The sequence below is a fragment of the Coffea arabica genome, chromosome 6e (assembly GCF_036785885.1).
Source record: "Coffea arabica cultivar ET-39 chromosome 6e, Coffea Arabica ET-39 HiFi, whole genome shotgun sequence".
NCBI classification, from domain to species: Eukaryota; Viridiplantae; Streptophyta; class Magnoliopsida; order Gentianales; family Rubiaceae; genus Coffea; species Coffea arabica.
Genome location: NC_092321.1, coordinates 13,076,898 through 13,091,843, shown reverse-complemented (window position 1 = coordinate 13,091,843; position 14,946 = coordinate 13,076,898). Strand labels below are relative to the sequence as shown.

At 36.1% G+C, this 14,946-nt stretch overlaps 2 protein-coding genes across 2 annotated transcripts; one reads left to right on the top strand and one right to left on the bottom strand.

The window, feature by feature from the left end:
• The first annotated feature begins 4,054 nt into the window (after positions 1-4,054).
• Positions 4,055-10,654, top strand: LOC113695065 (omega-6 fatty acid desaturase, chloroplastic). The gene is made up of 10 exons (XM_027214019.2): positions 4,055-4,378; positions 4,472-4,526; positions 5,462-5,700; positions 6,537-6,680; positions 6,961-7,112; positions 8,314-8,436; positions 8,557-8,734; positions 9,301-9,419; positions 9,868-9,982; positions 10,224-10,654. Exons 1-10 carry the CDS (start codon positions 4,340-4,342, stop codon positions 10,383-10,385), a joined length of 1,326 nt encoding a protein of 441 aa, XP_027069820.2. The 5' UTR covers positions 4,055-4,339; the 3' UTR covers positions 10,386-10,654.
• Positions 10,655-11,598: 944 nt separating this feature from the next.
• On the bottom strand, positions 11,599-13,800 carry LOC113695066 (BTB/POZ domain-containing protein At2g24240-like). Its single transcript, XM_027214020.2, has one exon. It carries the CDS (start codon positions 13,161-13,163, stop codon positions 11,838-11,840), a length of 1,326 nt encoding a protein of 441 aa, XP_027069821.1. The 5' UTR covers positions 13,164-13,800; the 3' UTR covers positions 11,599-11,837.
• Between the last annotated feature and the right edge of the window lie 1,146 nt (positions 13,801-14,946).

The following is a 14,946-nucleotide window of genomic DNA, read 5'->3' as shown; positions in this document are numbered from 1 at the left end:
GCTAAAATAAAGTTATATTTTTCAAGATCAAAATATCCCTAACTAATTCTAAAATGCACATAATAAATATTTATTTCTTTATTAGTTGTTAAATGTATCTAAACAAAATTACACTACGTATTTCGATTTTTTAGCACTTAAATAAATGAGATAATTCACAAAAACAAAAAGTCTAAGCAATTCAATGTAATTATCTCAATGCTAATAGCAATACATATTTTTAATAAAATAAAATTAATTAGTGCATTTGGAATGAAAATCATTTGCTTATATTTTTTATTACAATACTTTTTAATGTGTTTTATATGAGATAAAAATATATTGAAAAACATATTTAGAGAATTTTTAGATTTTTTAAAACATAGAATTCAAACAAAATACAAAACAAGGTACGAATGTGGCCTGAAATTATCAAATAGCATCTTATTAACTTGTGAAAGTCTTGTGAAAGCTGCAAGGTAAATGAAAATTATCAAAACCAATCCGTTTACAATTTAAAGGAAAAAAATAAGCGATGAAAAACTTTTGTAGATGTTTTAGGAATTTTTAAATTCTTTTTTTCGCAATATAATTTTTCAATTCTTTGGTATTATACCATCTTTTATTTTTAAATTTTTTAAATCATGTGATTTTGTGTTTTTTCTAATAAGATGTTTCATATTCCGATTAAAAGTATAGTACCAATTGTCACAGGTTATTTAAATTCCTATAAATCAACACGCCGTGCGGCATTAGTGATCGTTCAAAACCTAAACTATAAACGGTTTGTTGGTTCACCCTTACATCTAAGTGTGCGGAAATATACGGAAACTAAGGTAGAGAGCAAAGAAGAAAAACATTGGAGGTTAAGGAATACTTATATTATAATTATAAACATTTGCACAAGATGGTTACAAATGAAGGGGTTTTGCCTATTTATAGGCAAGTCAAGAAAGTTATACAAGTTTTTAAAGAATTCTACACTAAACCCTCTCTAGCACTTTTTATACAAGGCAACTCGTATGTACAAAATTTTAAATCATTCTACAAGACTCTTAAACAACTTAGAACGTTTCGGAAGTCTCTAGGCCTTGTTACATACTTCTAACAATGTTTGATGTAGCGTCCATGTCTTAGGTAAGGCTCCATGGCTTGCCACTTATTTGGAGGATTGAGGTATGGATCTACTAATGGTCCTGATTTTTCTATTGGGACACTATATACAATAATGCATGGCTGACCGGACAGGCACGATCATGCATGGATAGAATGAAATCCTTGTCATCCTCCCTCACTCGAACAAGATATCACCTCGATGCCTTAACTAATTTCATATGCCTGTATAGGCTCTTGAATTGCCACAACTTTTCAGCTGATTCCTAGCGTATTTCCAATTTCAATAGCCCATGCCATCGCGTCAAGTACTTCTTTGATAGTGCTCAACTCTTGTACCGAATAATACAGTTGGCCACGATTTACTCAGCAACTTTATCGTACTTGTCCCTCATGCCCGCGAGTGCTTTCGTCGACATGTTTCTTGGTGGATCATGCGGATCTTGATAAAATGGTTTGACCAAATTGACATGAAAGATCGGATGGAGTTGGGATAGTATTTCGGGTACCTTGTACGTCATGTTTTCCATCTTTTTGAATATAGTGAACGGTCCTTCATATAATCGCATTAGACTCTTGTACACACCACGAACATGCCCGTGTTGGTAAAGTTTAACCAACACATGATCCCCCTTCTTGAATTCATCATTAATATTTGACTAGTCAATGAAGAGAGTAAAGTGTACATATTTAAAGTTCAGGAGGACAAAATATTATAAAGGGTCAAGTTCAAAGGTGCAAACTATAATTAACTCTATATATTATATAGTCTCCCATTAATCAATACCACTCCATATTTTCTTTGAAGTAGCAATGCATTTTTTTTTTAAAAAAAATGGCAATGGATTCAGATCACAATCCAACTTTTTAAATAGCCAAAAGTTTTAAATGTCCCTTTTTTCATTAGTTCACTATTGTTAAAGCATTTTTTAAGTTAAAAAACCATAATACAAATTTCAAAAATATCAATATTTTTTTGTGCTTTAATCTTACCATTATTTTGCATCACCATCATTGCTTACTCCAGTAGATAAAGCAGGAGGAATAGCATGTACAGCAGCAGGCTGAAAGCTCTTCAGGTGAACCAAAAGCCAAGTTCTCACTAATTTAGTCCAAAATAATCTAACACAAAGAAAAGGTAGAAGAAGTTCAGCGATACTCTTCAGTAATCTTTCTTAAAATGAATCCTATCCAGTGGTGAGAAGTAAGTGTTAGGAAATTGATTTAATTTCTTTTAGTTAGATTTCTTGTTTTGTGTGGAAGTAACTAGTTTTTTAATTGGTATTAGTTACTTGAAATAATAGCCAAAAAATTTCTTATTTTGTTTAGGATTTAGAAGTTATTTTCTATTGTATAAGTTTAGAAATTAGCACTAATTTCCTGTTGTTATTTAAATTTGACCAGATAATACTCCATATAAATATGTGGATTGACATATTATACAAAAGACACACAAAAGGACACCTAAGAGACGGCATGTAACTTTATATATAGATGGTGAGAGAGGGTTCTTGAGAGATGAGAGATAGTATACATGGGTTGGACTTGGGTTCAAATTATATTCTTGTATAGGGTTTTTCTCTCATAATAAAGAATGGATTTCTCTCCGTGAACGTAGGTTCGATGGTGGAGACGAATCACGTTAAATATTGTGTATTCTTTATCTTTCATACTTGTGGTTTGTTTGTCATTAAATTGTTGTGTACTTGATATTTCTAGTTGTTTGTGCTGCGTTTAGATCCTAACAGTAAGTGGGAAAAATTTGACTGTTTATCTAACGGTTAGGAATTTAACCGCAACTTATTAGTTTATTAGACAGGAAGCCAAATTTTCAAGAGTTTTAGAGAGATTAATACTTAATTTTTTCTTTTGACTAATTAGCATAAGACCACTAAAATTTTACAAAGGTGTTATTAGCATAGTCCCTTACATATTCTGTAAATATTTTACACGAAACAAAATTGATTCTTAAATACTTAAAACAGGGGTCTGGGTTTGACTAACGAATGCCTTAGAAAAAGCCTTCTTATTAATTTAAGAAACATATCTAACTGTAAGAGAGAATAATAATTATTAATATGTATGTATGTATATATGATAGCTTGAGTGAAAGTTAGGCATATTAATTAGTGTAAAAATAATTACCTTAATCCAGAGCCTCAAATCTACTTATTTTCCTCAAGATGGTAAGTAATAATTTATTAGGATAGAGAAAACAGAGTGCATCTCTCTTTTAAAATTATTTTCGCATGGAACAGTTCTCGAACACAACATAAAGAGAACAACATATATATACATATGTATAAAGAAAAGGTGTGAGAAAATAGATGCGTAACTTCTTTTTTCCTCTTAAAAAGGTCAAAAGTCTTTCTTACTTTACAATTACACTGAACTAAACGTTTACATTAGTTACATATGATTGCCAATAAGCAGAGCATTATAGGTAAATGCGGATGCCCATATTCATTTCTTCCAATGGCGTATGACTAATGTATGATACAATGCTGCCATTTTGAAACTGTCCGAGTATATCAATTGTCATAATTATGAATAATGAGATTTTAACTGTGCCAAAAAATGCTATAAGGACGAAATAATCATCTCAGTTTTAACTGAAAATTTTCTATTGATACACACGATCTATGAGCACAAATATATGATGTGGTCTGACATTAATGACCAAGATTTTCTATTAATTTGATTTCGAGGGTGATAATTCGAAATTCTAGAGTACCCATCCTTGCAAGTCGCCATGTTTGACAAAAAATTCCACAACATCCCAAAGCATCAAAACTTTTTTCAGTATAAACAAAAACGTGTTTAATAGGGAAAAGAATTATTTTAACCAAACAAAAAAGTCATGCCTTCTATCTTCAATTTTTTCCTAAACAAAAATGAGAAAGACATGCATGCCAATTGAGTCATTGACCATAACCTGTTGCGGTAGCGGGCAATTCTGTCCACACTGGGCACACTTGAGATTGTGCGTCTTCTTGCACATGTACCACAAGAACGAGCTAACCTCATCCTAGTTTTGATATAAACTGCCACTCCCTTTTTTTGGGACCCTTTTTTGGTCTATGCCAAGCTCCAATTGCAGTCGTCTTCCCTCTCCCTCTTACCCCTTTATCTTCTTCAGGCCACTTGGACATTGATAAAGGGGTAAAGGGTTGCAAACAAGCAGTTGGATTAGGAGGGCTACTGGGTTTCTTGAACTAGAGAAACCCAGCAGTTTCCACTAGTCTTGATGGCTTGCAGACTTGCAGGCTCCAGCTTCCTTCTTGTGGTCAATATTCTCTTTTCCTGTTGCGTGTTCAATAGTTTTTTTAGTTGTTGATACACTAATGTATGGGTTTTATTTTGCTTTTTCTATAATTAGGGTCAACAAAGGAGGTCAATTCAGAACCATAAATTGTCCCCACTTACTTGTCCTGGTAAATATAAACTTTGTGATTCTTGTCAATTGAGTTCTTGTGAATCAAGATGAGGTTTTTTTTAGCAGCACTCAAGGAGGGAAGGATGTGGCTTGAGAGAAGTGCTTATTTAATTGTTAATTCATCAAGCCACAGTGTATTACATTTTTGAGATGGGAGTTCAATGTTGCGATTGAAATATTATTTAAAATTGGCAACTGTCAGAGTGAGATTTATTAGTCCACACAGCTATTTTTAGAAATGATTCAATGGCCTAACAGGATGAAATTGTTGGATGATGAATATTGAGGTACTGAGAATGACAAAAGGAAAAAATGAAAGGGAAAGCAATTCTGGCTGGGGCCTTTGAGGTGTAGGTCAGATCACGGGGTCTCATAGCTGGTTTGAGATTCTCAATGCTTTTTCTGTTTACAAATGTTCAGTGATGCCTGCATGGGGGTGGTTTGGATAATGGTGTTGAAGACTATAAGTTGGTGATCCTATTCTATTTGGTTTGGAATGCTTTCCTCTTTACTGATAATGAAGTAATAGTTATAGTGAAGCCTGTGTGAATGAATGAGAGAATAGGGGGCCAAATTATATCGTGACTCCTCGATCGCTAATTTACTTTCTTTAGTAATTGAAGGAATCCATCTTATTACTCTACATGGATGCAATCTCACTACTAGATATCTCGTCTGATAAACATACACGTTCTTAATTGTTACAGAGCAATGTGACATGTAGATATAGGCCATGGTACTTGATGTAAGTTGTGTTCAATGATATGAAAACTCTATAAGTTGCTGTGCTTTCCTATTACGTGACCTTCAGTAATAGCTGAAACTTCTGTTTATTTGCTGTAAGTGGCTATTGATAATTATGATATTTTAGGTGTGGTATGCTTCATCCACTTTTCTAGTCAATTGTATAACAGTTTTTATCATGCTGAGCAGGCACATTTAATTTGAAGTGGGAAGATATATTTCGTGGAAGAAACAACCAGAAAAGATGTTTAATATCTTTGAGACAAAGTAGGGTTGTACAAGCTGTGGCAGTCCCAATAGCTCCATCTCCGGCAGACAGAAGAGAGCATAGGAAACAATTATCTGAAAGATATGGTTTTCAACAGATTGGAGAGCCACTTCCAGATAATGTCACTCTGAAAGATATTATTGAAACCCTCCCAAAAAAGGTGATAGTTTTTCTGATGTTCAGAAGAGTTCTATATGTTCAGTGAGATTTCCATTGATTTGCTATTCGTAGAACCAAATTTTTAAGCTCAACTTTTTGGTTTTAACTTGGCTTTGTTGATTCCTAATAAGGAATGAAATTATTCTCCTTCAGGATAGTTGCACTGGATGCCGTTTCTCTCATTGCTGAATGTTTTTTAGGATGTGAATGTGATCTTTGATCTGATTAGGAAATATGTAATATGTTGGAGTTATTCAACTTTGAATATTTGAAACAGTGAAGGAGCATATTCTGAGAGCACTTTTATGCAACTTCAGTCTGTACTTTTGTCTTTTACAGTATTTTAGCTTCACTTTAGGATCTATATCAATTCCAACCAAGACATGAGTGAGAACGCAATACAATATCAAATAGTTAATGAACAAAAACTTGACTGATTGGCTCCTCCTCTAGCCACTGCCCCCCCCCCCCTCTCTCTGCAGGTGAAAAAAAAATGCAGAAGAAGATGCTGGAAGTTGGCTGTAAATGACAGAATTAGCACAATGCATCTTGTTTAAACAACTATGCCTGCCAATATGGCAGCATAGCACTATTTGCCTTGGGCATAGATGTTGTTAAGGCTTAAGGATGTTACTCCAACTTACTTAATGACCTAGGTTTGAACTTATTTTATGTGGCTCCACGACTCTGGATGAATGCAAGGATCCAAGCATTTGTGAAAATTGAGTTGAGCTCTAAAATAGTAGTATGTTTTCTGTGAAAATTTTACAGTTTTGGGCTCCAGTAACACTACCAAGAAAAAACAGTGATAATCTTCCCATTAAATTTTACTTTTAGGTATTTGAGATAGATGATGTAAAAGCATGGAAGTCTGTCTTGATATCTGCAATATCCTATGCCTTGGGACTCTTCATGATTGCTAAAGCACCATGGTATCTACTTCCCCTGGCTTGGGCTTGGACGGGAACTGCAGTTACTGGGGTTAGTTCTGCATGTATATTTATCATTATTATTTCCATATTTTAACAGTTTGAAAGGAAGGAAAATAACAATTTGATGAAAAATTTCTTACCATCCCCCCTCCCCCCCGCGGCCCCTGGGGGACCTCAAATCCAAGAGCATTATCAAATTGATTTCATGTCAAGTTTTCCTTCCCGTCAAGTTATTTCAGAATAGCAGAAGCTTTTTTGATTTATTTTCATTCATGGTACACAAAACCAACTTTTTTGCATTATTTTCTTTCTTATCTTGTATTGTGAAGTTCTTTGTTATAGGACATGATTGTGCGCACAAATCATTCTCGAAGAACAAGCTAGTGGAAGATATCATTGGAACTCTGGCCTTCTTGCCACTGATTTACCCATACGAGCCATGGCGTTTTAAGCATGATAGGCATCATGCAAAAACAAACATGTCTGTATGAGATTCCTGTGAATTGTTTATTTTGCCTCTAAGTTCAATTTTATTTTGCTCATACTTATAACTCTGAAAGGATCAATTAACCGACATCCTTGTAAGAATTTCAGCGTCTTTGTCTAGCCACTTAGTGTATTTCGGAATTTGTTTCTTTATATTTTGAAGAAGCTAAATATATCTTGATGGCTGGTACAAAGACTACTTTGATACAAGAGTGTTTTCTGAGTACTGATTGTTGTGCACATTGCATGTTTTTCCCCCCTTTGCTGCCCATATATATGTCATATGCTGAAGCTATGCACTTTGGACTGAACTAATCAATTTCTTTGTTCTCACATATCTTCTTTTAGATATGCTATTTTTACTGAGGTCAACAATTAATGCGCGCACACACAGACTTAACAGAAATGCTACCCATGTGCACCTGCATAAGCTTTGCAACTTAAGACTGAAATTTCATTTTCTTTTAACTTTTGAGTGTCCGTTGTCAACATGAATTTCGTTCTGTTTTAAGGTAGTCTTTTAGTCCAGTATTTCTTGCCTCTGAGCTGTAGGAGTATAAGGGAGTGCTGGTCAAGTGTATGGATAGATTGTTTTAGGTCATTGCAGAGAGTAGGACAAAGCTAAACTTCAGCAATTTTGTCATTGTAAGGTGGTTAGTGGACTTTTTCAACATTAGATTTTAGGAAGACTCTGTGGCTCTACCATTAGTTTTTTGAGAAATCTGTAAATGGACATGCAACTTGAAGGAAAAATCATTCAGTATTTGGGTAATGAATCCATACTTCAGTTCGCTCACGGGCTGTTTTTTCCATTTGAACTAGATGCCTGGGAAGAATCTATATGTCCTTTAGAGATATTTGTTTTCTTCTACAACCTTAATTGAAACCTCGGTATCTGGTCATATGCTCAGACATTAAAGTAACTACCCTGGTTCTATATCTACCACAGAAAGTAAAATTTTCTTAATTCTTTCTGCAATCCACATGCACAGAGTAAATTACATATTTCAGTAAGATATGCATATAGATAAAGTATATCTATGCTATTGCCTATTCCTCTTGTTTCTTGGTTATTGTTTCTTTGTTTCTTCTTTTTTCTGGGGAAGTTGAGCTTGTTTATGGGCATTTGAGTTCTCATTTTATAGATTTTCTGCTAGTCTTCTTTACCTCTATTGCCTCTTCTGCTTTCATCCCAGGCTGCAAGAAGATACAGCTTGGCATCCTGTTGTAAAAGAAGAATTTGACTCAAGCCCAGTCTTAAGGAAAGCAATCATATACGGATATGGACCATTTCGACCTTGGATGTCTATAGCTCACTGGTACTTGACGGCTAGAGATTTAATATGTTTTGAAACTTAGGACCTTATCCATTTTTTCCATTCTTTCTTTTTAGAAGCAAATTTGATGTTTGTGCATATGTGTCAAATACTATTATTTAGGTTAATCTGGCACTTTGACTTGAAGAAGTTCAGACCAAGTGAAGTGCACAGGGTGAAGATAAGCTTGGCTTGTGTATTTGCTTTTATGGCTGTTGGATGGCCGCTGATAATATACAAGACAGGGATCATTGGATGGATTAATTTTTGGTTAATGCCATGGTTGGGTTATCACTTTTGGGTAACTTACTTTCTCACCTCTTTTTTGGTTTTAGGCACCATTTTGAACAGTGGTTACTAGATTAACCCGGTATATGGTTTACAGGTGAAAATTTAATTGGAATCTATAACTTGAAGATATGGAAAGCCAGTATTATGAACATTTCTTTCTTTAGAAAACAAATTTGCATCAGGTAGTCATGGTAGAGACGCTGTAATACTGGCCTGTTGTGTCCATAGACAATCTTATTGACTTTCTTCTTACCCTTTTGAAGTTATTTATACTGGATGTTGTTCAAGGAATCCCTGACCTTCCAAGTACTGTGAATATCATCTAATATTTTTATATGTTGCTTAAAATTCACCATGAAATATTATTTTAACTTGACAGAATCCTTCATGGTTCACGTCAACCAGAGGAGATGAGACTTCAGTATCCTTAACTTTGCATCAAAGTTCTGGATTTTGGCTAGACAAAAATAAAATCCTACATTTCATTTGTCTTCTCTCTAACAGAGAACCTGGTGCTTTCCACCCTTATGTTTGATGATTTATAGCACTTTGAATTTGTGTCATCAAAACTTGCAGATGAGCACTTTCACAATGGTGCATCACACAGCTCCTCATATACCTTTCAAAGACTCAGATGAGTGGAATGCAGCTCAGGCCCAGCTTAATGGGACAGTGCACTGTGATTATCCTAAATGGTAAAAGAAATATATCCTTTGTGATTCTTTGAATTGGCAACATGGTGATTACATTGCTGCTCCTGCTTAGATATTTGTGTTGATTATGCATGTTATTCAAGAGAATTGTTATTTATGAAATTGTCTACTGATTGATGAAGAGCTTTTGATCCATATCCTCATGCCTTGAAAAGTATTTATGGCTTGTATTCCCACCTCACTTGACTAATTTGTTGAAGATATAAGCATAAACCAGGAGTGCCGAAATGCTATGCTGAAACTATTTTGTTAATGACAACCACATGTTTAGCTGATGCTTTTTAAACATAAATTATGGTGGGAGTTTAGTCGAAACACATAATTAGGAATTTGATCCTGAATTAACTATATTGTATCACCTGGAGGAATGTTTTGATTTCATTTCTTGTCATTGCAGAGGAATTTATATGTCCTTTTGTTTCTTTGACAGGATAGAAATCCTTTGTCATAATATCAATGTTCATATTCCCCATCACATTTCTTCACGGATACCAAGCTACAACTTGCAGGCAGCCCATCAGTCTTTGCAGGAGAACTGGGGCAAGGTATGGATTCTATAAGTGCTTTCCATGATACAGCAGCCACGACGAAAACAATACTTTCCATTTTACCTCACAAGGGAATTCTCAAATTTTTAGTCGAACATAACTGGAGGGGGGTCTGGAGGGTCCTTAAGGGCAGCATCTGATTTCCACAAGCCCTCCTCCTCCTTATTATAAGTACATGCCTATAAGATATTCTTCAGCTTCCTTACGTGTATTCTCCATGTTCTCCATGATGCAACAGTATCTGAATGAAGCTACATGGAACTGGAGATTAATGAAGACCATATTGACAATGTGTCACGTTTATAATAAGGAGCAAAACTACATCGCCTTCGATGAAATCGCCGCTGAAGAGTCCCAGCCAATCAAGTTCCTTAAGAAAGTAATGCCAGATTATGCTTAATTAATTGGGTCCACTGCCTTTTTATCACAAAATATTGTTATTTGCTTCCAAGCAGTAAGGTTCTGTCTTATTCCTACTGTACTTGCATCTCTTCAAATAATTTTTTTCAATCAAGTTTAGAACGAAGGAACCTTCCTAATGGTGCATACATTGGTTTTAAAGATTTTAGATTCTCAAGAAATAGTTCCATTTTTATATGTAATGAACACAAGACTTGGTCTCCCTACTAATTGGACCTTCTTTGTGATGGTTTCTCTTTTGCGAGCTTACTAAGTGTTGTCGCTGAAGTCTGGATTTCTTTCCATATGGCAGTTCAGGGAAAGTTCCAGTCTGATTTCCATTCTTTCTTTTGTTCCTCTTCACCTTTTTTGCTTTCTTCTTTTTGTTGGGGAAGGGGATTTTGATACCTAATAGACAAGTTTAATGTTCTTGTATCTGCCCTAGGTACACACTAGGTTTCTCACATTTACCTGTATGTCGTAAAATAAAAACTGTTTATCATTGTCAATAGTCGATGGATTCATATAAAATTTTCAAACACCCTTTGCTTTAAGCTCTTGTTTATCTAATCTGCCGTGAAATCCTGAGGAGTGCCGGCAATGGTCAGCAGAATACATGTTTTGTTTATCCTTCTGTGGTCCCATCAAATTGGGATTTGCTCCTTTCTTAGCAGTTTTGAAACTAAATTAATGAAGTACATTGCATTGAAATGAACTAACTGCAGTTGAATCAGTATTATTAATTTGCAGCATCTGGAAAGAGATGCTGGAACAATGGACTTGGTTTAGAGTGCGTAAATGGAGAAGACTAGGTGGCAAGACTGGGCTTTTCTTGATACTTCACAAAAAACCATGGCAATATCTCGCACTGGCTCGACTTCTCGAGATCACCAGCTTCATAAATAACTAGCCACTCAGGTTTAGGAGTTAGTTCAACTGCTCACAACATGCAAATATAGCAACTTTCATCTCCTTTTGTCTCTGTAAAGAACGTGGAATCTAACTGAGATGAAAAAGTGGGATGGCAGGCCTAACAACTAAAGAACCATCTTTGCAAAAGCAATGGTCAAAAAAAGATTGCTGATAAAGGGCTCTTGAGAGAGATAAGGACTGTGGTGGTCCCAAACTCCCAAGAAGGTCAAGAAATTAACCAATTTTATACAATTTGCTCGAGTTTAGACTTCCAGAAGCAAGCCGATTTTGAAAACATATGGTTGTTAAGCAATCTGTCTCATCATATGATGTCTATGTCATTATGAGAAAATTCTGTACAATCTCACAATTAGATAAGGCTCAACCTTATCTTCTCTAACTTTCAAGCACCAAACAGAAGCTTTAGGCCTCTCTGCTATCAAAGGCGCCAACCCGGTTGTCAATAGTGTATAAGAGAGAACAAACAGTAACATTCAGAAGAAGGTGACTAAGAAGTTGAACAACAAAACTAAGTATATGATCATATGATAGGTGGAGATGGAGTCTCCCATATATCAAATACATTTTCCTCGCTGTGCAGGGCAAAAAGCCGATCACCACCTATGGAAAAATCACAAATTGAACCGCCATAAGTTCGTCGAAGCCTTGATGTTAACACCCAATCTGGACCACGGAACACTGAGATGCTATCGTTCATCGATGAAAATAGCTGTCCTTCGTGCAACGCCAGTTTTGGATAGCATGGTTCATCAGGCATTTTCCCCTTCATCAACCGGCTCCTTGAACTCCATCTCACACTTCCGGCAGCCCTCCTCAAATCCATGAACCCCAAGTCCTCGTATTCATTCACCACGCATACGGAGCTACTCTCCTCCATTGCTATTGCATCCCTAACTCGCTTTTCATCCGTAATTGGAGCCCCTACATCAGACCAGGACCAAGGCATGCTTTTGTCCCTGAAATCCAGCAAACCAATGTAACAGTTGTCCTTCCTTGGAAACAAAGTTGCTACCAACAAGCAGTTGTTACCATGTAACCATTGTAGTTTGTCTGCTTCACCGAGTGACCATCCAGGTGGCTCATAAAAAAAGTCAATCTGCTTCCCCGTCACTTGGTCCCAAACACCAATCCCATACTCATTGCTCCTACCTTTACAACTAGAAAACAACTTATAATCTGGACTAAAACTCAATGCACCAGCAGTGTAACTCTTAACTTGATTTTCATGACTAACATGAAATTTATACCTTCGTTCCCCCGTGGATGCACTGAACAATCCCATGCCTCCATCTCCCGTACCAAACCTCTCACAAGCACTGATTACAATGCTCTCAGGATCGATCCAACCAGCATCATTGACTCTTTGATAATCAAGATTAATAGGAGGATGCACTTCAAGCATCCAATCATACACATGAACCATGCTACCATGAGCCACACAACAGCCACCATCTGGACCAGCCCTGATAGCAGTCCCATCGCCCGGTGCCCGGCCAGTTACTGACCGGGCTAATCGGAGCCTGTTTCCATCGAACGGACCCCACTTAGCAGACCTGACGTGGTCCAAAATGCCATAAAACAGAGCCTCTCTGTATAACTGTTTCTCAGACATGTTTGACGGAAGATACAATTCCCCTGTCCTGAGAAGGTCAAGAAGAACTGCAAAATAGTCTGGATTTCGATCAATGAAGTGCTCCGTGGTGGAATGACCAGATTGGAGGTCCCAATTCTCATCAAACATAGCTCCAAAGAGAGAATTTCGGCCAGCATTCGCCAGGGTTGTGGCTGAAGTGTCAAAGATTTTTCCACCAACATTAAATCTCACCCTATCCTTCTGAATTCCCATGGTTCAATTTCCGCAAGAATTGGGAACTTGAAGGGAACAAACAAAAAAGACAGAAACTTGGAATCAAAATTGAATCTTCTTAACACGAATTAAGGAACTCTCAGAGGAACATACGGGAACTGAATAGAAAGGGATTGTGATTCCTCAAAATCAACAGAATTTTGTTGATTCTAGAAAGAAACAGGCAGAATAGTGTAAAATTTTGAATTCAAATGACCCTAAATTTCTATCAATAACAGAAGGGGAAATATATTAGCAGGCAAAGATAAAGTAAGAGACACGGATTCAACTGAAGCTGTCACAACACATGGGATCAGATTTTGAGGAGAAAAAGGCAGAGTCTTGACTGATTCTTGTTCAAAGCCGTCATGCTGCTAGTACAAAAGCCAAAAGAACAGGGAAAAACTTGGGGATATATGCGGTGATTGATAGAGGAAATATATGATCACAACTTGAGAAACTAAAACATGGGTTTTGAAAAAATGGAGGTATTTAAAGGTGGGATTTTGCGATGGTGGGCATTGATGAAGTGGAATTGGAAAATTGGAGCGGTTGGCGTTCAAAAATTTGACTCTGTTTTGATCTCTTCTTTCCTGTGTATCTCTTTCTTAGCTTTTTCCGTGTTTTAAAAATGTTTTCTTTCTTCTCTCTCTCTCTCTATTTTCTGCCTTTGCCAGTCTTTACTCTTTACACGTTCCTGGGGTCTAAAGACTTCAGAAATACAGTACTACTAATTTAGTACCACCAAAGTCTGCATAATCTAATGATCTTGGAGTGGGGTCCATTTTTCTCCTTTATTCTGGACCATCGATAAATCAAGATTTTCATCGGATGGTTAATTTAGAGGATGCTTAGTTTGGTTTATCTTTGTAGGCAGTTCATTTTAAGGTCATTGGTTGGTTGTGTTAGTTAAGTCAGCAGCGTTTTGTCTGGTGTTGGCCTACACCTACACAAATACCGTGTCTTGGGGTTAGGCAACTTGCAAACAATTTTCAATCATTTCCCTGTAGGAATAAATTGACATGGATTTATAGTTGAGGGAATTATGAAAGTTTTTTTTTTTTTTTTTTGGTGGAGATATGTCATGAAAATTATCAGTCATTTAGGTAGTGGAGTATTTGAAAACTAAACCACAAAATATTTGGGACAGATGCTACAGAGGTTAGGTTTCTTTTTTTTTTTTTTTTTGTAAATTACAGTTTCTCATCTTTTATTTCTCTTCCTGTTTTGTATGTTCTAGGCTGTCTTCAAATAAAAACTTACAGGTTAATAGCCCACATGCAAACATCAATGGAATTATTCATATTGCATGCTGATATGCTGGATTATTTTGGTGAATGACCGGATTCCTTGCTTCTTCTGGAAGGTCAAGCAGAAAGTATCAAAGTAAAGAAAAAGAAGGGTTAATTCCACTTTGTCCCCCCAAACTTTGGACGATTATCCACTTAAGTCCCTAAATTTCAAAATGGGACATTTAAGTTCCTAAACTTATAAATACCTCCCACTTAAGTCCCTGAACTTATAAAATGGGACACTTAAATCCCTAAACCCTTATAAAATGGGACACTTCGACCACCAACGGCATTCAAGATTTGTTAACAATTTTCCTTAAGTGGGAGGTATTTATAAGTTTAGGGACTTAAGTGTCCCATTTTGAAGTTTAGGGACTTAAGTGGATAATCGTCCAAAGTTTGGGGGGACAAAGTGGAATTAACCCGAAAAAGAATGGCAACTTATACCAATGTCGAATAGGAATTTTTTTTTTTTTTTTTTTAAAAAAAAC